Source organism: Arachis duranensis, chromosome 6, assembly GCF_000817695.3.
Source record: "Arachis duranensis cultivar V14167 chromosome 6, aradu.V14167.gnm2.J7QH, whole genome shotgun sequence".
Lineage (NCBI taxonomy): Eukaryota > Viridiplantae > Streptophyta > Magnoliopsida > Fabales > Fabaceae > Arachis > Arachis duranensis.
Window position 1 is genome coordinate 102691004 of NC_029777.3, and position 23120 is coordinate 102714123.

Sequence of the window (23120 nt, forward strand, 5' to 3'; positions counted from 1 at the left end):
CATTAAAAACGCATTTTTTTTTCATTAAAAATAATTAATCTCCTAGCATTCACCTCTCATCAATCAAATAGTTTTATAGCAATTTAAAAGTTTATTTACATTTCGCTTTTTAATTTTAAGCTACTAAGTACTATCTTTGTTTAATTTATTATTTATTAACTTTAAAACATAAATATATATACAGAAATATTTTTTATTTGAATTTAAATAAAAATTCAAAATTTATATCTTAATTCTAATAATTAAAAATGTAAAATATATTTTTTGTTCTTGAAATTTTCGATTTGTATCAAATATATCGCTAATAGCTAAATTTTTAAAAAATTTATGACTAATTCAATAATAATACATAACAACTAATTCAATAATATATTTGCTTGTGTTAAAAGTTGTGCTTGTGAAATTATTGCTAAATTAGTTCTATTTTTTTTTAAGAAATCAGCTCTCATAAATATATTTGATACAATTTAAAAAATTTTTAGACAATTAAAATAAAATAAAATTTATGAGTATTTTTAAAATTTTTAATAAATTTTAAGGATAAAAAATATATTTTATCCTAATTAAAAATGTCATTGAACAAAGAAGGTTTCCTTTTGCAAACTTGTCAAAACTATGTGTACTCGGGTAAACTTAGTGAAAACGAATTTGGAAACAACAAAAAGATAAGAAGGAATGAAAGGAGATAAAAGAAAATCGGTTAAGTGATAGAAAAATGCTTGAGCTGAAAAATGGGATTAGTGATATATTTCTCAATCACAAATCTTTTACAAATATATGCTGCTGAATAAGCTAGCATTACAGGTAAATGGGGCTCCCAGAAAATGACTATTTCTTCTTCAACTCCAATATTTCAACTCCAAAGAGTTAGGTTATGCAAGTTTATTCCACCTTTTTGCTAGATTTGGGATCACTCTCTTCTTGAGATGAGTTGGCTATCTTCGACTCGTCAAACTCCAATAACTGATTTGAAACAAAGTCAAAAAGTTGTTATGCATAAATTCTACAGGTCTAAATTAGTTAAACTTACATTTAGCTAGTCTTCCTCAAACTATAACTCGGTTCATAAGGATTGTTATTACTACGGTAAAATGTTAAACATACTTAATAACCTTATAGAAACTTTAACAGAAAACTTTAGGTCAATTTACATTTGTAACATGATGCAGTTTTTTTTTTAAAAACACTTAAAACCTTACCGTAGAAGAAAATTTAGTTACCACAATAATTAGACATTTTCTTATTTACTCTAGACAATGTTATAGTTTCAAACCAAAATTAAAACTCACACACTTTCTAGTGGTTTCAAACATTCAATTAATATCCAAAATAGAATTTAACTTTTGATCCACTATCAATGAACCATTAGGTATTTTTATTCCAAAAAGAAAATGCTTGAAACTTTTATTGCCATTACACTGTTGCAACTTGCAAGTAATTTGTTTTTGCAAAGTACCCTATTGGGTATGTACTGCCCTCATAAAAAATTAGCAAGAACGTAACAATGAACGGATCAAAGGTAAAATTAGTAAGTCAAACGAACCTGTTTAACATCAGCATTCCATAAGCAATGAACAGCCAAAGATCCAATTACAGCAGGTACAATGTATAAAAGAGCAGGCTGAAACAAAGATAAAAGGAAAGAAGGTGGGGGGAGGGGGGAATCCAATCAATCCATGTTAAAAGAGAATGCATTTCCTATATATATATATATATCACCTGAATCTAAAAAAGCTAATTTCAATAGTACTCTTTTCTACTAAATGTACTAAGACTTCAAAGTTCATTTATAATGGATGAATATTTTAATGATATTTGAGTAAACATGCAAACGGGAGGAACTTTGCAACTTTAGTACTTAATCTTGTAGGTGTTTTCAAACTACAGGCTGGCCCAGCACACTACATGGCCTTAATTTTGTCAGTCGGATGCACATTTCATCAGATTATTCACAAAATTGTCAAAGAAACATGATATTTTCACATGGTTGATCAGCTATATGTGTCAATATGATCTTCAAATACTTTCCATCTTAAACTACCATGACATCATGAGTGAGAGCCAAGAACAGAAGAGGGAAGTAAAAGAAGAAATAAGTACTCAGATCCAGTCACCTGAGCAGCTTGAAACCAATTCATCACAAAAATTGTAAGCACCAAGCCAACAGTATATCCTAAAAATGAGCTTTTGAAATACTGAGGCTGTTTTCCTCTAGACACATCAAACCGCAAAGCCAATGCTATGAAGATACCTGAGGGAATTTTATAAAAAAAATGAAATAACAAAATTATGACTTAGAAGTCACTGACTCTTCACCCCAAAATGCACATAAGTATGAAAATATGAAAGATGAAAACCGCATAAAATTCTGCAGTATATACAGGGAATACAATAAAAAAAAAAGGATATAATCTTTTCATGACTAATTTCACAATGTGAAGCATATAAGAAAATATGAAACATGTTTCATAACAGAAATGAGATAGGAAAAGTTCCCTATTCAAATGGTCACATAGAGAACAATGGTCAAGTAGTGCAACATGGATGGAATTGAAACTACCATACAGCCTCTATAAAATAGTCATTAACTAAATATGTGGTTAACCATAGGTGAAACAAAATTGAAGATCAGAATAATCTCAAAGGAGAATTTTACAGACTTAAACTAGGTGAAGATCTAAGAAGTTCTGGTTAGTAGAGGATGACACTACCACAAGAATTTACATTTAACTTTTTTGTTATATCAGGTGTAATTAGGGAGATAACATTTGGTATTTTATTTTGTTGCTGTTTGTTGCTCTACCAATAGCTTTTGAGGTTTCATGAAGCCAAAGGTGAGAGGAACCATTCCTCCTCATTCCACATGAAACTCACTTTTGTGTCCCTATAAATTGACAGATAATGTGGTGAAATGCATTACCTTTGTTTTAAAAACTTGCATTTTAACATTCCTCAAGTTGAGCCACTTAAAAATTTAACCTCCCTACTCACTCATTAACGAACAACTCTTTTCCTACAATATATCAGAATCCAATACCAGATATAAATTAAGAAGTTCTACACTAATCTTACTGCTACAAAAAGCCGGATACATTTGCAAGAAAATACATCAATAAACAAGTCAACCTACCAGGGATGACAATGTCACCAAGGCCAAGCATTGAAAATGGCCGGGCAGAATCTGCTGTGGGGAACAAAAGCTGAAAAATAATTGGAATGATCAATATTAGGAAGATATTGTATAATGTATATTATTTAACTTCATATAAAGGAGGAGAAAATAAACTCAATTCACTTAGATAAGACTTTAACCTTTATTGGAGCATCAAATGATTTAGCAACGCTAACCATCACTGGAGTGAAGAAAACCCAGAAAATGTCATATACAAATAGTCCAGTCTGCACAACACATGAATAGAAAAGATACACACATCAACTAACAGGAAACACTAAATAAAAGTGTAGTAGAAACTTTGTTTAAATACTAGTCTCGGTAAAAAAGATTGGAAATCAACAAAGTCAAGATATTAAAAAATGAGGAATTGCTTCTCCAAAACTTTGTTTTCTTTTTTTTTCTTTCAGAACAAAAAGAGCTTATCTAAATTTTCTCAAATGAAGAACACAATTTTGAGCAGCTTGATTTAGTTGCAGACAAATGACAGGTGATCCAGTGGGGAAAACAGTAATTAAAACTCAGTAAAATTAAAATTAATACAAAACGGTTCTAAAAACACCATTAACAATGAAGATAATTGAAGAAAATATTCTTACCAAGAGAATAGCACCAGTCTTGAAAGATCCAAGAGAAAGCATTTCAATTCCCTGCGAAGATTAAAGATTAAGCCAATGTTGTCACTCCACTAGTTACTAATTCAAATGTGATTTACACAAACGAGGTATTATCAGTTAGTTTCTAAACCCTTGCTCTTCAGAGTATAATTATCAAACTTTCAACATTTATGATATGAAAGAATATATTTATTATTTACTGCATGCAATTCAGTTGCTCATAATATGTACAAAAGCACAACAATAAAGAGAAACAAAGAATGCTAACCTTACAGTTCTAAAAGATACCTTTTTCAGGCAAGAGAAATGTAAGTAAAATGAATGAGTTTAAGGAACAACACATTAAGGATCAAACCTGAATACAAAAAGAAAGCCCCAATATATTATTTGCCAGCCAATGCTTCTGCCTAGCATACCAAGCACAGAAAAAGGTTCCAGGGATTGCAGCAATTATCTGTGACTTTGTAAACTCAATCTCCAAAGCTGTGTAAGAAAGGTATAATGAAAAATATCATTCTGCATGATGGAAGCAAGTTACTGTCAACTAGACCAAATGCAAACAGCCAAAAAAATGCAAAATACAAACACTTTGTCGCTATAAATGTCCCCAGTAGGTATTTTGTTCATATAACTTTTATGTACGTGTTTGCTTCAAATATAGTCATTAACTAAACAAGAAAAAGAAAGTATACTTGGCAAGGAAAAAATTCTCAGGAAGTTATACTTCACACGTACATCTCAAAACTAGCTGCCGTAGTCAGCAGAAGCAAGTGAAACAAGTTGAAGAATATCATCACTGACTAAAAGATGACTGGTTATATATAACTTCAGGGTTGATACCCCAGTTAAAGAGTTCACAGAGAGAGTAGGGCGAAAGAAGGAGGCAAGCATGTCTCACATACAACGGAAATATGGGAAGCGCCAGACAATGATGTCCTCGTTCCAGTGCTTTGGTAAATACCGTTTGATAAGTGGTAATACCGTCGCCCTGTAAAAAGAGAAAGAATAAATGTTTGAAAGATGGCAAATATGAAGGGGAAAGAATCTACATGGGACATAATGGCCCTAGGTAAAGAACATACGAAAGCGCAATAATCCCAAGTAAAATGAAGTAGGCTGTCAATACAGCATTCACCAAGTCCTTTGATAGAAATTTGAAGAGTAAGAAAAGTGATAGCAACATTGCACTCCCAACAAAGGGAAAACGCATGGCATGTTCATTAGACATTGTTTCCTGCATTATTATACACATGCCACATTTCAGAGAAGTCAGTTCTCAAGATGAACAAAGAGCAACATATGAAGTAACTGAGCATGAAAGGTACTACTCACAGAAGGCGGAGTTGGTTTGACGGAACGATAACATCCCACAAACACAGTGAGGCAAGCAGTCAAGATAACATTTACATTTGGTTCTACTTTAATTACAAGAGGTGCAAAGGTTAAACCTGCCACAAAAGATAGAAACTAACTAATTAACAAAAAATTATCTCAAAAAAAAAAGCAAAAAACAAAATGAAAAAAAGAGAAAAGAAAAAGAGAAGCGCTTTTTGGCTCCCTATGCATGTAAAATTGGAGAGAAAGGAACTTGAAAGGCCTACACATATCTTGATTTTAAGTCCTCTCATGGACAATCCAAATGGATAATAGCACAACCATCTGAATTCAAGAACCTATTAAGAATTCTAAACCACAATCACTTTATCACTCATTCAACCCTACAGCTTAGTGAATTTACATTCCAAGCCATCTATGTTAATCAGTAGCAGGAGGAGAGATAAACATCAACTGAATTATCCTAGAATTCTTAAAGGTAATTTCAGGGAAACCAAAGACTAGTCTTCATTTTCACCCATTTCCAATTTACTCAGAAAGTTTACTTCCAAAACAAAAATTAACAAAGCAAAATTATTAAAAAAAAAAAGAAACGATCAATTAGTAACATTGAAGAGAAACTTTCCACTAACCTGCTAAAGCCAAATTGGCAATTTTCTCGGTGCTTTTCATGTTCCAAAAATCTACCTTACAAGTAGAAAAAAAAAATAGATCCTCTGAAGTATAATCTTCCGAATATGGGCCTCCCCCTGCGATCACAAAACGACGAGAACTTCAGAATTCAGAAATGAGAAGTTCATCATTGTTCAATTTCAGAAATGAATTTCCCAAAATTATCTTTTAAAAAGGATCTCGGAAATGAAATGAAATGAAACCTCTTGCAGCGACAACACTAGGCACAGTCGCAGACTTTGCAGATCGGAGAGGCCAGGAACGAAAAAATAAAATAAGACTATGGTTTTTATCAAAAATGAAATCAATGGATTCAATTTTAGGTCGTTTTAATATTTTGATATTGATTTGTTTTAATTTCTAAACATCTAATTAAATTGTAGATCACGCGGTTACGAGGATGAAAGCGGATTTAGCTTCTCCTCCACGTAGGTAGAGGTGTGTAAGCCAATCAAATGCCTTCAAATTGCCACGTCAGTCAATATTACCCTTTTTAGATTTTAGTTTACCCTTTAGCCGTTGAAAGTTGAAACTTGTCGCTCAATCATTAATTCAGATTAAATCATCATTTAAATTGATTAAATACTTTTAATTTGGTCAAATTTAATTAAATCTAATAAAATATAATTAAATATATTTAAAATTAGTTTAATTTTATTCATCAAATTCGGTTAAACTTGATTAAATTAAAAAATATTATATTTTTTTATGCATGTTTTTTCTATTAAATGTATTATGTAAATAAAATTAAACAAAAAAAGATATTTATTATAAAAAGAAACAAATTAAATTAAATTTTATATAATTATTTAATTATGATTAAATCAATTGCTTTAATCTATGATCCATTGATTGAACTAATGATCCAATAGTTTATTAGTCTAATAGTCTTATTGATTCGATTCTGATAATTATGCTAATATTTAATCGGAATAAAAAAATAAAATTTGATTAATGATTCACGAGAGTAAAACATAAATAGAGATATAGGTACCTCATAAAATACCGGATAATATAACGATCAAGAATATTTTTAAATAAAAAAATGATTCTTTTTATCAGAATAAGATCAATAAAAAATTTTTATACATATTTTTATTAATTTAGTGAGAATCTTTATTTTATATTTAATTTTCTTCTTCACCCAAAATATTCTCTAAATAAAAACCTTTATCACCAAATTTTAAAAAATATAGAATACAAACATGAGTTAAACATACGTATATTTATATAATATGCAACTATTTGCAAATGCCAATTTATCTATTCTCTACTACTAATATGTATCCTAACTACTAATGTTGACCATTTTTAATATTACTATTGATATTTTATTCAAGAATAAAGTGATAATTTAGTCCCTAAAAAACTATTGCATTAGATAAATTAATTTCTAAACAATTAAAATATTAAATTGATTCCTGAAATTAACTTTTATTGAACACCTGTAATCTTTCTGTTAATACTGTTAAGTTTTCAAATTGTACAAAACGCTTGTGCTTTTTAAGGTTGTTTTGTTTCTAACAACATGACAAGATAAGACACTGAAAAAGAGATAGAACAAGATACTAATAGATAGAGACACAAAATTTTGTGTTTTTATATTCTATTTGGTGATAAATTATAACAAATTATGAAAATTCAATTTATTCTCATTTTTTTATTCAAAAAATTTGAGATAAAAAATATAACAATAAAAAATATAATTATGAAAAATTAATAAGAATAATAAAAGAAAAAATAAAAAATAAATTGTGTCTCTTAGTGTCTTTGTGTCCTTCCTATCAGGATGGACACAAAATATACTAATTCAGTGTCTTTCGACACATTATCTCTGACTATGTCTTCTTTGCCAAACACAATTTTGTATGTCAGTGTTTCTATTTTAGTGTCCTATCTCTATAAACAAACGCAGTCTAATGGATAGAAACGTTGTGGCTATGATATAAAGTGCTATTAAAAGACTAATTTGTCTAATGCGATATCTCTCAAAACTAAACTATCACTTTACTCTATTCAATTTATATTTGAAATGGCTATGAAAAGGAATAAAAATTCTCGTCAAATACAAGTATATGCATGACATATGTTGTACGAGCTTATTTACTAACATGAATTAGACGGACGTTTAACTTAGTTGATACGTTTAAAATTCTAACTAAATTCAACCTGGTAGCGAAAGTGAATGGATCAACTATTTACACAATTTAACTAAGGAGTGAAACATAACACTTAATCACATGTTCTCGAATAAAAATAGTTGTGCAAATGGATTAATTAAAGTTAATCACACCTAAATTTCTTATTTAATTGTTTATGATTGCGTTTTTAGAGTAATCTTTTTAGAAATATCTTTCTCTAGAACAATTTATATGTAATTTTGTATTTTGAATTTTTGTCCGTTGTTTAAAAAAAAAAGAATATCAAACTTGACTCATGTTCATTCTCGTATTTCAAAGGATCACACATTTCTTAACAAAACAAAATAATATTGGCTATGCTTTGGTGAAGAGTAACGGCTGTTTAATTTTTTAAGATAATTAATGTGGTTTCAGATAAAATAATTTCGTTAGGTAATTAATTAAAGTACCAGCCAAACAAAAAAATATATTCTCAATGCACCAATCAACATATTTGTTTACAATAACAAAAGTGTAGTAGCGAAAATTCATTCTACATGACAAACAAAACAATATTAAATTTTTTGAAATAAAAAAAAATTCAACACACTAAAGTGGAACAATAAATAAACAGAAAGAAAAACAAAACCCGAACACAAGGGTTATCAAAAGAACATTAATAATCATAACGGTTTAGTAATTAAGTCTTGCGAAGGAAGGTTGAGTTAAATTTGCGTTTAATTGAACTCCAAATATTTTCTAAGTTTTTCTAGTTATGCATGATAGTTTTTCATTTATGGAAAGAAGATGATTTAGCCATGTATTAGTTTTTTTTTTTTAAATATTGTTGAAACAAACATAAGTTATGGAAAACTCATATTCATTTGTAAGTTTTCGTGTCATAATTAAATAATTAATTGAACTAAATCATGTTAATAAGAGAGTTATATGTTCGTCCCTTATAAAGCCGGCTTTACAAATCATCATGATCAACAAAGAATTTGACATAACAAGAGGCATTGATAATCGAGCATTGAACCATGGCAACACTCCTTAACATTTGTGTATTGTTCATCGTAGTTTCATTCCACATTTCAAGTGCATCTAATTTGGCGCCATCACCACTTGCAATGTACGAAACCTATTTGAGCCGCTGTTCACAAAAAGTAGCGCAAGACTGTCGCGACGAGATTCATTCGAGTGTAGTTTATGGCAATCAAACAGTTACTGTAAAGTGTTGTTCCAACCTTGTAAATGTTGTGGGAAAGCAGTGTTATGACGACATGTCCAAATATGTTGCCACACTTCCAGATCTCAAGCCCAAACAGGACGAAATTCTGCAGAGGAGCAGAAATGTTTGGAATGCTTGTGCTACACACTAGTTGATTTCAACTCAATAACATATATATTGTAAATAAAATAATGAAATATTCTATGTGAATAAAAGGTTATATCCATTTTTTGGCTTGTAACAACTTTCCAAACTTTGTTAACTAAGTGAAACATAACACTTAATCGCATGTTCAGAAATAATTGTGCAAGTGGATTAATTAAAGTTAACCACACCTAAATTTTTTATTTAATTGTTTATGATTTTCTTTTTACAGTAAATTTTTTAGGAATATCTTTCTCTAAAACAGTTTGTATGTAATTTTGTTTTTGAATTTTCGCTTGTTATTAAAAAAAATATATATATCAAACTTGACTCATTCATTTTTGAAAGGATCACACATTTAACAAAACAAAATAATATTAGCTTTGCTTCGGTGAAGAGTATCAAATCAACTATTTAATTTTTTAAGATAATGTGGTTTTAGATGAAAACAAAACAATCTCCTTAGGTAATTTAATTAGGATATTAGTCAACTGCAACCAACTAGTGTATAACCTGTAAAAGAAGCCCAATAAGTAGAAAAAAAATCATAAATTAAGAGTAATCTTAATCCCACATTCACTCTTATTTACAATAAAAAAATAAAATAACTACAAAATCCTTTCCCTTTACGTATGTTTCACTGACGTCAAAGACCCCTATGCCTGCTCCCGCCACCAGCAGCTGGCCACACGTCCTCTTCCGCCACCAGCAACTGCTGGTTCTCCACCGTCAACTCTTTTAAAATAAATTTTTAAAATAATTTTATAATAATTTTAGATATTTATTATTATTTAGTATCAGTTTTTTTTTAATTTAAAATTTATATATTTCTCGTGATAATTTAAATTTATATTTGTTAGAAAGAAGAGAGATATCTGAGAGAAGTGTGTTGTGTATTATTCAGTGTAATCAAATGTACAATATACAAGGGATATTTATAGGTGCTAGATGAATCAACGTAATAAAGACATAGAATCTTACAATTAATATACAGATATGCTATAAATATAAACGATACTAATACGATACTAATTAATTCTAATGATTTTCTAACATCCCTCTCAAACTCAAGTGGAGCTAAGGATACTAGCTTGAGTTTGGATAACAAAGTCCGAAAATGAGTCGGATGATGAGCTTTCGTAAAGATATCAGCAGTCTGATCCAGTGTTCCAACAGCAATGAGACGAATAGCATCAATGAGAATTCGTTGCCGAATAAAGTGACAATCAATCTCAATGTGTTTGGTGCGTTCATGAAACACATCATTATGGGCAATCTGAATAGCACTGCGGTTATCACAAAAAACATCAGTAGGAGAGGACTGAGGAGCACCCAGATCTTCGAGAAGCCAACGAACCGAGAGAACCTCAGCAGTGGTGTCAGCGAGGGCACAGTATTCAGCTTCTGTGCTTGACCGGGCGGTGAAGGTCTGCTTCTTAGCACGCCAAGAAATGAGAGCGTCGCCAAGGAACAAACAGTAACCAGTAGTGGAACGACGATCAGTGAGATCACCAGCCCAATCAGCATCGGAGTATGCTTGAAGTGTCAAAGAGGAATGGGCAGAAAAATAAAGGCCATGAAATAGAGTGCCTTTGATGTAGCGAAGAATGCGCAGAACTGCCGCATAGTGAGTAGTACGAGGAGCGGACAAGAACTGGCTGAGAACATGAACTGGATAGGCAATGTCTGGTCGGGTGACAGTCAAGTAGACGAGACCGCCAACTAACTGTCCATAGAGAGTCGGATTATCCAAAGCAGTGCCATCCATAGGAGTAAATCGAACATTAGGCTCAATAGGAGTAGACTCAGTGCGACTATCTGTAATCCCACCGCGAGCAAGAAGATCTGAAGCATACTTAGCCTGAGAGAGATAGATGCCATCATCTGTGGAGATGACCTCGAGACCAAGAAAATAGCTGAGAGAACCAAGATCTTTCATCTCAAAGGTATGGGGAAGTGAGGTCTTCAGTTCAGAGATACCGTCAACATCATCTTCAGTAATGATCATGTCATCAACATATAAAAGTAGAAGGACAACTCCTCGTTCGCTTTTACGAATGAAGAGAGCATTCTCATGAGGACTAGAAGTGAAACCAAGATTGCATATGGTAGTGCTAAACTTGTCAAACCATTCACGAGGGGCTTGCTTAAGCCCATAGAGCGCCTTGCGAAGGAGACAAACCTTACGAGAAGGACAAGGATATCCCGGAGGTGGTTTCATATAGACTTTCTGTTTCAAGTCCCCATTGAGAAATGCATTCTTCACATCCATCTGACTGAGAGACCATTTTTTAACTGCGGCAATGGCAAGGAGAGCTCTAACAGATGTAAGGCGAGCAACAGGCGCAAAAGTCTCTTCATAATCAATACCATACTCTTGCGTGCAACCTTGAGCAACCAAGCGAGCCTTATAACAGTCAATAGAGCCATCAGAGCGAGTCTTGATCTTGTATACCCATCTACTGCCCACAACTTCCTGATCCGAAGGAGGATCAACCAAATCCCAAGTATGTGCTTTTTCAAGTGCCTGTATTTCTTCCTGCATTGCTTTTTGCCAATTTGGATTTGTGGAGGCTTCTTTGAATGACTTAGGTTCATGTTGATGAAGAATAGTAGAAAAGCAATAATAATCAAGAAGATGAGGAGGTGGATTTCTTACCCGAGAAGAACGAGTGGGAGGAGGAGGCATGACAGTATGAGTGGGATCGCCGTCCGGTCTGGAGTCATCAGGAGATGGAGAAGGCAGTGGAGCAGGATCCTCGAGGGGTGGAGTTGGGATAGACCCTGTAGTATCATCACTAGGGAAGAGATCAACATTTGGGTTAGTAAAAAATGGTGACGGAGTAGAAGGAATGGACTCAAAAGAGGAAAAACTAGAGAACATGTGATGCTCCCAGAAGACAACATGACGAGATATACGAATACGGCGAGAGATAGGATCCCAACAATGATAACCCTTATGTTCAGAAGCATAACCTAGAAAACAACACATGCGAGCCCTAGGTTCAAGCTTATTGTGTTCATGAGGCTGAAGAAGGACAAAGCAGACACAACCAAAAACACGGAGGGAACTGTAATCGGGAGAAGTACGATAAAGACGCTCAAAGGGAGTAGTGTTACCAAGAACAGAAGAAGGGAGTCTATTGATAGCATGAATAGTAGTGAGAACAGCTTCACCCCAAGCACGCTCAGGACAGGAAGAGGAAATAAGCATCGCACGGACAGAGTCAAGAATATGACGGTGTTTACGCTCAGCTCTGCCATTTTGTTGAGAGGTACCAGGACAAGAAAACTCGGACAAAGTACCCTGTTCAGCGAGAAAATTTATAAGTTTGGAGTCACGATATTCCATAGCATTATCACGTCTGAAAATTTTAATGACCTTTGAAAACTGAGTTCGAACCATAGTGGCAAAGTTAATGTAAATCTGAGGCAATTCACAACGATTAGTCATCAAATAAACCCAAGTAAAACGTGAATAATCATCAATAAAGACGACAAAATATCGAGCTCCTCCCATAGAAGCGGTGGGAGCGGGGCCCCAAACATCAGAATGAATAAGATCAAAAGGAGAGCATGCAATAGAAGAATTATTATTAAAGGATAAGGCAGGTTGTTTTGCTGTGCGACAAGAAATACAATCTAAAGACTCATTTTGAACTTGACCTAAAACACCCGTAGAGATAAGAGGACGCAATTTTCCTAAGGAGCTATGGGCAAGGCGACGGTGCCACAGGTGAAGAGTAGATGGAGAGGAAACAGCACAAAGATTTGTAGAGGGAACATGAAGGTTCTCGAGCTCAAATAAGCGTCCGACCTTACAGCCAGTCCCGATGATCTTTCCCGTCCGACGATCCTGCACACGACAACCAGAAATAGAAAAAATGACATCAAAACCGAGTTCAACAAGTTGACCGACAGAGATAAGATTAAAATTTAATTTTGGAATAAAATAAGCATCAGAAAGATGAATATTGGACTGTGAAATAATCCCGTGATGTGTTGCATGCAAGAGGGAACCATTAGCAGTGTTGACAGAAGGTGCATTTGTAGTGGGAGACAACGACGAAAAAAGATGACGCAGAGGAGACATATGATTGAAACAACCAGAGTCAAAATACCATTTAGAATTACCTGGAGGGGTAGAAAGAGTAGCGGGGCTATTACTAGAAAAAGAGAGAAGTTGCTTAAGAAGGGTTTCAATATCTGATGGAGAGACAGAAGGTGTGTTGTGAGATGTGGAAGAGGTGGACTCACTAGCAGCAGCAGCAGTAGAGGCAGGCACATGCGGAGAGTTGTTGGGACGAGGTTGATACTTGTTCTGATCTGAACGTGGTGGTCGAGTAGGACAGGTAGCAATCAAGTGACCCGAGAGCTTACAATAATGGCAGAATAGTTTCGGGCAGTTGGAGCCAATGTGGCCTTTTTGTTTGCACTTACGACATTCAATAGAAGGACAGTCAGAGAAGGAATGCCCAGGCCGGTTACAGTTGCGACAGATTTTGCCCTTTCTGTCGATGGTAGCAAAGACAGTTTCACTTTTAGAACGAAGCAATCCCAAGCGCGTTTCTTCAGACTTGAGACGAGGAAGAGCATCTTCAAAACTAGGCAAGGGATTCTGATGAAGAAGAGAAGCCCTGACCGGCTCATAGTCATCAGTAAGTGCCATCAGAAATTGGATGAGACGTGTCCGGTTCCGATAATCCTCATATGCCTTAGCATCAATGAGATCCTTAAGAACAGGCTCACAAGAGGTCAATTGATCCCAAATAATCTCCATCTGAGCAAGAAAATCAAAAACTGCTTGGCCACGTTCTTGCTTAAGGCTATGAAGTTCCTTAAGCAGTTGGTACTGATGAGAGAGATCAGAAATAGTGTAACGTTTTGCCAAATGATCCCATACCTCTTTAGCAGTTTCAAAACGCCCAAACTGCAAATGAATGCCAGGAGTAGAAGTGTTGTGGAACCAAGTGATAATCTGATGATTTTTACTATCCCAATCTTCCAATTTCTCTGCATAGTTCTTCTCCTTTTCAGCATCCTCCGTGGATTTGGAGGCACCATCTTTGAATTTGTCAGTCACAGTTGGCTTAATAGGACATGCAATATCACCAGTTACATATCGCCATAATTTTCGCCCTTTAAGAAATCCTCGCATAGCTTCAACCCAATGTGCATAGTTGGAGCCATTAAGGATAACAGGGATAGGCTGAAAAACATCTGGTTTTTCCATAGTAAAAGAAGAAATAGCAAAGGAAAGAAGAAAAAGTGCAAATTCGGGGCAGAAAGTGACAAAATGGAGTGCGGAATCGGAAAGAGCTCACCAAAAAATCTTAGGGAGGGTCCCACTTGTCTGACACGTCAGCGCCACGTCAGCGACCGTACAACACGTGGCAGCACCTAAGTGGCTGGAGGATACACGTTGGCGATGAGCTGGCGTACGGGTCAGATGTCGGGTCGGGTCGGGCACGCAGGTCCAGTGCGCGGGTCAAGCCTGGATGGGAGAGCTACGGCGTGACACCTGGCAGAAGCGTAGCCGTCGATCTGGGACGCTGATCCAACGGCCCTGGATGCGTTTGGAAGGAGAACTGATGAACGCGGACAGCCAACTTTGGGCGGCGCGTCCGACGTCTGCAGGCGATGATTTTGGTGGCGTTGGAAAGCCTACAATGAGAACAACGCTTTGGTGGCGGCGGTGACTAACGAAAACGTCGGAAACAGAACGAAAAAGGAGGGCAAAGAGGCACGAGTGGAATCTGGAAGGGAGATCAACCTGGTCGTGGCAGCGGCTTGCGGCGGCGCGTGGAGGCGCGTCTGGAGGCGGATGGCGGCGATTCTGATTGCCAAAAAACACTGCCGGAAAGAGACACAAGGGGGGTTATGAACGAATATTTATGGAGAGAAAAAAAAAATGCCTAAACTCATGATACCATGTTAGAAACAAGAGAGATGTCTGAGAGAAGTGTGTTGTGTATTATTCAGTGTAATCAAATGTACAATATACAAGGGGTATTTATAGGTGTTAGATGAATCAACGTAATAAAGACATAGAATCTTACAATTAATATACAGATATGCTATAAATATAAACGATACTAATACGATACTAATACGATACTAATTAATTCTAATGATTCTCTAACAATATTCTTTCAAACAAAATTTCTAAAAAACAAATTTATTAGTTGACTGCATCTGGTTGGTTGTACCGTATTGTCTCAAAAAATCAATATGGAAAGAACAGTTATAAACCGCTTTGTTAATTTTGTTATGCGCAGAAAACAAGTTTGATTTGAAAGCGCAAGCAGAGCAGAAAAGCAAATGTCTCAAGCCTCTGCAACTGCACTTGAGCCTTTGAAGTTACACTCACGCAGATTCACACACACCATATCCTTCTTCTCTCTTCCTCCCTTTCCCGCCTTCAACGCCAAACCCTCTCTCACTCTCACACCTCTTCGTCTCTCTCCTTCCCACCCTCCTACTCTCACTCACATCCTCCCTTCCCGTTTTCGGACACCATGCACCACGCAAAAATCAGGTATACCCTTTCTTGCTGTTTTTTACTCTTAACTTCCCTTTGGGGCATTTTCTCAAACACTTGTGCTGCAACATTTTTTAAAACTTGAAATATACTCTCTTGTTCTAGACATGATTTCGCAGCTTGAGATTGGGAAACCGGAGCCAATCAAGAAACCCGAGAAGCGAGTCAATGGAATATTCTGGATCATACTACTCAACATTGGCATATTCGTTGCTGACCATTTATTTCAGGTCTGCCTCGTTTTGTCCTAGTTTCTGTTTGGTTTAACTTATACTCTTATAGGAAAATTGCTTTAAATTTGATAGAATTAAGTAGAAAAGTTTACTTTTTGGAGGAATTATTTTGAAAAAAAAAAAGTGGAATTCATGAATTCAGATTCAACTTATAATTAGCTTTGTCCAGAATGCTGAGTTCGGCATTGTTAGATCAAGGTGTAAACTTATTTTTTAGTTAACTCCCAATTTTGTCCCTGTAAAAAAATGGGTACTATTGTTTTCCCTAGTAAGCACTAGATATGGAGCCATCTCATTATTATATTTAAGTATAATCCTTCAATAAGTTAATGAAAGCATGTATGCAGTTGCTGATATCATCTTACATAATTTGTATTAGTTTCTATTGTTTAATATGAATGATCTCAACTAGGTTAATGGCATCAAATCTCTGTACCTGTACCACAACTGGCCTGCTTGGTACCAATTTGTCACAGCAACATTTTGCCATGCTAATTGGTCAGTCCTCTCTAATTTCTTTTTTTTTTTTTAAGAAAAAAATTGTTTGTAGTTAAATTTTCATAGGATATAGTATTTTTTTTTTTAAATTCTGATGTATTACTTTGTCATTTATCTCATTTTACAATCTTACTACTGCTTTTACCTCTTCCAGGAAGCATCTTTCTAGCAACCTTTTCTTCTTGTACATTTTCGGTAAGGTGGATTTTCTTCTTTTGATCAAGTGAATTGTAAGACTGCTTGAGCAGTTTTCATCTTATTGTTCTTGCAACAGGAAAACTTGTTGAAGAAGAGGAAGGGAACTTTGCTTTGTGGCTTTCTTACATTCTTACTGGTGTTGGAGCAAACCTTGTTTCATGGTTGGTTTTACCAAGAAATACAGTTTCTGTTGGAGCTTCTGGTGCTGTTTTCGGGTTGTTTACTATCAGCGTCCTTGTAAAGGTACCTGGAATTGTATTCCAATTTATTTGTTCATTTGTTAGTCACTAATCATCCTTCCATGTTCTTACATTTATTATAACTTATATCTGGATGTAGATGTCCTGGGATTGGAGGAAGATCCTTGAAGTTCTAATTTTGGGTCAGTTTGTAATAGAGAAGGTGAACATGGACATATTTTCCCCCTCTTAGTGTGTAAAATAACTGCAAATCGTTATTGACTTAGACTGTTTTCATCCTCTCAAAATGTTAATATAGTGAACATACTATTCAAGTAATTATTGCATGAGGCTATGTGTGTCCATTATCATAATTTGTAGAGCTGCTTCCAGTGTACTATGATATCCTGCATGTTCTTCAATGATCATTTGAATTTTAATTTTTTGAAAAAATAAAAGTTGTATCTCATAGATTTCTCCCTAATGAATTAATCCATGTTTGAGTATAGATCTGTTATCTGTGACTGTTTTAGGTGATGGAAGCAGCCCAAGCTTCAACTTCATTATCAGGAACCTTTCGCGGAAGCTACGCATTGCAGAATGTCAATCATATTGCTCATCTTTCTGGTGCTCTTGTTGGTGTTCTCTTGGTTTGGCTCCTAAGCAAAGTCCCTGCTGATCCCTCAGAACCATAATATAGTTTGCACAACAAAACTGGCCAAACTACAAATGTGACTTTGCTCAGCTAATATTTCAAGTCAGAGTCTAGGTTTTGTTTACCACTTCTGTTGCTGTGGGATATTGATCATCTATGTAACAGGAATGCATTAAATTGTAAAAGTGTTGTCTAGTGCTAGCTGCCCTAGGAGAAAATAAAAGATCATTATCCAAACGGAAATGCTGTAAATGAAGGAACATAACATAATTATTTTATCGAAATGAAATAAAAATAAAGTGAATTCAGGTGAACTAATTAATTAAATTTCATTATAATTTAAATTCCTTGCAATTGACGAATACTTATTCGAACGCCCTTACATACATAAAATGGAATGTTGATTCATCCGTGTGTTATTCTAATGAGCCAAAAACTTGAACATTGCATTCTTACATTCTTTTTAGTTTTTAGTAATTCACAATTGTTGCTAGGGGCATTTCTTTTCCTAGGTTAATAAAAGAAAATTGCATTTTTAAAAAACAAAACATGTTCATTTTCTGTAGCAAAATTTTTCTCCGTATTCCATTTTCTTTACATTTGTGTAATAAAAATTACAAAAAAAAAGTGGAGTGAAAATCTTTGCTCAGTACCCATTCCTCTCTCTCACACACACTTAATATTGGATAAGGGAGAATCAAATGGCAATTGACTATCGTAGAACCTAAAGAATTAAAGTTGAAGAATGAAAAACAAGCAATTTTGATTAACAAAAATGTAAGGAGTAGTTTGTTTAACAACACAACTTTTGCTGCGTGAGCGTAAGAATGTAATTACATTGAAAATTAAAAAAAAAAGGAAGAAAGAAAAAAAAAAATGTTCACCCTGAACCTCACCAATTGTTTTAGTAGAATACTCACCAATTGTTTTAGTAGAATACTGCTGTACATGAATTTGCAAGTTGGTATGTACCATGTTGGCATTGAAACTGCTTTTGGCACATGATGGAAAATCCTTCTCCCAATCTATACATTTGAGAATGACGCTTAAACCTTGCTGTGAGAAGTGAAGTCTCCAATTCACCATCTCTAAGAAGCCTTCGGTTCCTTCTAGTCGCGAAAGCCGAAGCTTTGTGATCATTGAAACCTATAGATGGGTTCTGTAAGAGACCACAGAAGGGAACACTAGTAAATGGCTTTTGGTAAATTTTATCCAAGCTTTCAACTGGTATATTGTCATCTTCCTCTGTCGAATTCGGCATCTTCTTGGTTTTCAGTCTTTTTATGGTACTTAGCAACCTATTTTCCTCTTCTCTTAATCCAGCCACTCGCCAAGCATCGGCAACAAGCATGATTGTGGATTTCTTGGGTGGAATGTGAAAATCTTCCATTATTTGGAGCATTCCTTCTGCATTCCATGGCTGTGTTGCTTCAGCATATCCTGAGATAAGCGTCTCAAAGGTCTTAAGATTTGGCGAAATACCGAACTCACGCATCTTGTCAAAGACTCTGACAGCATTGTCCATTCTTTTAGAACTGCACCATCCACTTATGATAGTTGTTAACAAAACAACATTTGGTTGGATGCCTGATTCGACCATCGCATTCAGCAGTTCTTCTGCCTTTCCTGCTTCTTGCGCTCGAACATAAGCTTTAGCAAGAATGCTATAAGCATGTATATCTGGTTTTATACCAGATTTCAACATGTCATCGTAAACTTGTTTGCATTTCTCTAAGAATCCAGCTTGGCTCCATACATTCATCACTGTACTATATGTAACCACATCTGGCCGAACATGAAATTCCTCCATCAACTTTAAAACCTGTCAATGGAGATTCAGAATGAGTTACAAGATGAACGCATATGTATAAGAAATTAAAGAGTCAATCCACCATGCCAAGCAAAATAAAAGTGAGAGCTTCATTATTCTTCCCTCGTTAACTGAATTAGTTAGTTAGACATCTTAATTGCTTAAAGGCAAACAACTGATTCAGAACAAAATGTTTCAGATACAGATGCCCAATACATCCAAATTATTAATTTCTCTTTAGAAGAAAATAACTTAGATGTACACAGCACAAAGAAAATAACTTATAGAGGTTGTTTCATCTTTCCCTTATGTAGAACTTTGATCCACCCCGCCCAATTGCTTAATTTAAACATCATTGCCAATTGCTAATCGTCTTCTAGCATCAAGAGATATGCAAGTTGGTTCTATACGGAATGTGTCTAGAGTATCATTTATCATAGACAGGTTCAAAGCAATTTTTCGTCAAGAAAGAAATTTCAGACCACAACCACAAGTTCAAACGTACCTCATCAACACCATCTCTATCCATCACACTCGCAAAGCCATTAATCAGGGAGTTGAATTCAATAAGATTTGGCTGCAGGCCCAGATCCTTCATCTTATACATAATCCTAATTGCTTCCTTTATTTTGCCTTGTCTACAGTATCCGGTTATGATGATTGTGCAAGTTCTCTCGTTTGGTTTCAAACCATACCTCTGCATCTCTAAAATCATCGCTTCGGCCTGAGCAGTCTGTCCTATGTTAGCATAAGCTGTTGCTATAGTATTGAAAGTAACAACATCTGGTTGCATTCCCGAACAAGTCATCTTATTTATCACATTCCAGGCCTCTGATATATTCTCCAGCTTACACCATGCTCTGATAAGCATGTTATATGTGTTGAGATTTGGTTTCAACCTTGCATCTTCCAACATCAGATCTAGCAACTTCGTCGATTCATCAGGCTTACCTATAATACCATACCCTTTTATCAATGTGTTATAAGTGCTAGTGGTTGGTCTTAGTCCACTTTCTTTCATCTTTTGGACAGTTTTCATGGCATCATCCATGTTACCGGATTCAGCAAATGCATTTATAAGTGCATTATAAAATACCGGGTCGGGCTTCATGTGTTTGGCTTCCACTTGTGAGACGATAGAATGTATAGGCTTGAAGCACTTTTGATTGGTCAAGGCATTTAAAAGGGTTGTGTACGTTACTAGAGATGGTTGGTGCCCTTCTACAATCAGATTTTCAAACATGGGAATAGCTTCCTGAGATTTTCCTCTCTCTATCAGAAAATTCATTAGCTTTGTTTTCGAGCGTACCACTCGGCAACTTCTTTTATTAATGCAGAACGCGCAGCTGGGTTGGCTGCTGGAATTTAAAATCTTAACAATGTTATTCATTTGAGTCTTGCCATCAGAACGATTCCCCTACCATATTATATGACAAAAGATAATCAATTTTGATCAGTAATAGCTTCTTATGAACTGGATGTAAACTAGATTTTGAGCGATAAGAACATAAATCCTTACTAGCAAGTAAACATCTCCAAAAGCAAGAAAGAATTACCATCTATAAAGAAAACTAGTGTTACACCTTAGAAATTAAAATGTGAATCTTGCAATGATAGGCAACTATTTTCTTCGTCCGAACCATAGGTATCCTCTTCAGTTGGCATGCCTCGCGGGACACCAAATTTTTCCATACCTAAGGCTCAATCAACCATATATATTGAAGGTTCTTTGAGATCCAACTAAGCCACAACATAATCAAAACTCCAAAAAGCACTCAAATGACAGCACTTCAAGATAATCAATTTGCATAATTAAGTTTAGTACCTTAACGCTATTTGATTGAAACGATCCTTTCTTCATGTTGGACTTTGCAGATTGATTATCATTTCTTCTGCCAGTTGCAGAAACTGTATCATCGTTTTCAGGCTTCTTCATTATTCTCCTCTAAATGCTGTTCCTCAATGTGAATTTCGAATCACTTCATTATAGAACAAGAACCGTTGCCACTCCTACGATTTCAATTCAGAGAAGATCATAACTGAAAAATTCATGAAATTTGAGAAATCGAACGTCAAATTAGATTGCAAGAAATCTGAATATCCTTTTTTTTCTCTAAAGAAACTTACGATCAATTACTCTCTCTCTCTTTCTCATTCCGCATAACCAAGGTTCTTTAACAAACAGGAACAGTTGAAATGAAGTTTAAAACCGTAATACAGAAGAATGAAAAATAAAAAAAAAAAGAAGAAAAGAATGGATATTAGATTTTATTACCCGCTGAATGTGCAGACAGAGTGGCACGAAATTAGAGATTAGAGTGGTTTATGAGAGTGGTGTAGCAGAGTTGAAAGTACAGGTGGCGTTATGACATCCAATGGAAAGAAAATCAAAGAAGATATTCTTCTTATCAACTAAAAGGAAAAATAAAAGTAAAATCTTTTGAAAATGGAGACAAATATATATTTAAAAAAAAAACAGAATTTTTTTTTTTTTTTGTTATTTATTTTTCGAAAAAAAATTATTCCAAGTTTAATTTTTGGGATACAATTTTTTTTGGCATTCGAAATAAATTCGTCATACCTCCGACGAATTCTAAGTTATTTATAGAGTTCGTCGTATTTTCAGTGAACTTCCACCCAATTCCTCCATAAATAGCATTGTTTGAGGATGAAACTCAATACTAATAGCTCATTCTTCTTTTTGATATTGCTCTCCTTTTTAATTTAGTCTTTATAATGTTCGGAATTCTATTTTTATCTATTCATTATGATGGTGAAATAGTGTATGATGAAAAATGTTCTATCGTATTTAAGGTTGCTCAACTAGTGATTGCATACTTAGTACTCGAAATCAACAGTTTGACAGCATTAAAGAATTTAATACTGTATTTCATTGACCAACAACACACAAAAAGAATGAAAAAAATTTATTACAGTTATCATTCGGAAGTAGATAACATTTTGTTTTACAAAAAGTATATCATAGATGTTGTGTTTTTTTTTTCTTTTTTTGTTATTTTGATTAGAGTTTAGTTTTTGAGAATATTTGATATTTTTTTTTTGTTTAGATATCGATTACGTGATGATGAGGATATATGTCTTATAAAGGTATGGCACAACTGGTAGACAAATATTCATCTGTTGGAATTATTTGTTTTCTTAGTTGAGTTAGGTAGATGATACCCCTTTAAGTGGAGCAGTCAGAAAAAATATTAAAAGGACGATAGTTGACCTAAATATGCCACCTGAAGATAGTTAAGAGGGGTCAAACGTTGAACACTCTAATAATGGTATGATGCAATCTGATGTTGAAAGTCATGAGAGTTTTGCGATTAGAAACCCGATAACGGATTCCTATTAGGTTAATCCCGATGACGGTGAAGAAGTTGAGGCTGAACCAACGAAATTTTTTTATAAGGATGAGGAAGAGGAGAAAGAGATAAACTACTACGGTGACACACAAATCGCAGTGACACAGTCTGCCATTTCTCGATCATACTACCGGTCGAATCACTTTTTCACTTTGAATCTCGAGGCAATGACTTCAGATTGTTTATTTAGTCATGGAGGCCCCAAAAAGGATTCCATCAATGAGTTTAAGATTGGACAACAATTTGAAAACAAGAAGGAAGTCATGTTGGACGTTAAGACTTACAGTTAGGGGTGGAAATAGGTCAGGCGGCCTGCCAGGGGCCTGCAGCCTGGCCTGATAGAA

General features: G+C 34.8%; 4 protein-coding genes across 11 annotated transcripts; 2 read left to right on the forward strand and 2 right to left on the reverse strand.

Annotated features, from left to right (window-relative positions):
• Window positions 1-686: 686 nt before the first annotated feature.
• LOC107495203 (signal peptide peptidase) lies at window positions 687-6159 on the reverse strand. The gene is made up of 12 exons (XM_016116312.3): window positions 6000-6159; window positions 5757-5873; window positions 5122-5237; window positions 4872-5023; window positions 4692-4777; window positions 4145-4272; window positions 3772-3822; window positions 3313-3399; window positions 3131-3200; window positions 2115-2251; window positions 1544-1621; window positions 687-963 (listed from the first exon to the last, which is right to left on the reverse strand). Exons 2-12 carry the CDS (start codon window positions 5794-5796, stop codon window positions 883-885), a joined length of 1026 nt encoding a protein of 341 aa, XP_015971798.1. The 5' UTR covers window positions 5797-5873; window positions 6000-6159; the 3' UTR covers window positions 687-882.
• A 2797-nt stretch (window positions 6160-8956) lies between these two features.
• Window positions 8957-9298, forward strand: LOC107495142 (protein DOWN-REGULATED IN DIF1 11-like). The gene has a single exon (XM_016116235.1). It carries the CDS (start codon window positions 8957-8959, stop codon window positions 9296-9298), a length of 342 nt encoding a protein of 113 aa, XP_015971721.1.
• A 6221-nt stretch (window positions 9299-15519) lies between these two features.
• LOC107495220 (rhomboid-like protein 11, chloroplastic) lies at window positions 15520-17922 on the forward strand. Its single transcript, XM_016116336.3, has 7 exons — window positions 15520-15829; window positions 15938-16062; window positions 16478-16563; window positions 16718-16758; window positions 16838-17004; window positions 17101-17163; window positions 17474-17922. The coding sequence occupies exons 1-7, from the start codon at window positions 15613-15615 to the stop codon at window positions 17633-17635; spliced, it is 861 nt and encodes a 286-aa protein (XP_015971822.1). The 5' UTR covers window positions 15520-15612; the 3' UTR covers window positions 17636-17922.
• Window positions 17923-18333: 411 nt separating this feature from the next.
• LOC107495205 (pentatricopeptide repeat-containing protein At5g25630) lies at window positions 18334-21773 on the reverse strand. 8 transcript variants are annotated; one of them, XM_021125311.2, is made up of 5 exons: window positions 21681-21773; window positions 21231-21415; window positions 20989-21099; window positions 19911-20822; window positions 18334-19417 (listed from the first exon to the last, which is right to left on the reverse strand). In XM_021125311.2, exons 2-5 carry the CDS (start codon window positions 21339-21341, stop codon window positions 18524-18526), a joined length of 2028 nt encoding a protein of 675 aa, XP_020980970.1. In that variant the 5' UTR covers window positions 21342-21415; window positions 21681-21773; the 3' UTR covers window positions 18334-18523. The 8 variants fall into 8 exon arrangements, with proteins under 8 accessions (XP_020980970.1, XP_020980967.1, XP_020980968.1 ...); XM_021125308.2 differs by having other exon boundaries at window positions 21231-21444; window positions 21681-21769; XM_021125309.2 differs by lacking the exon at window positions 21681-21773 and adding an exon at window positions 21533-21671.
• Between the last annotated feature and the right edge of the window lie 1347 nt (window positions 21774-23120).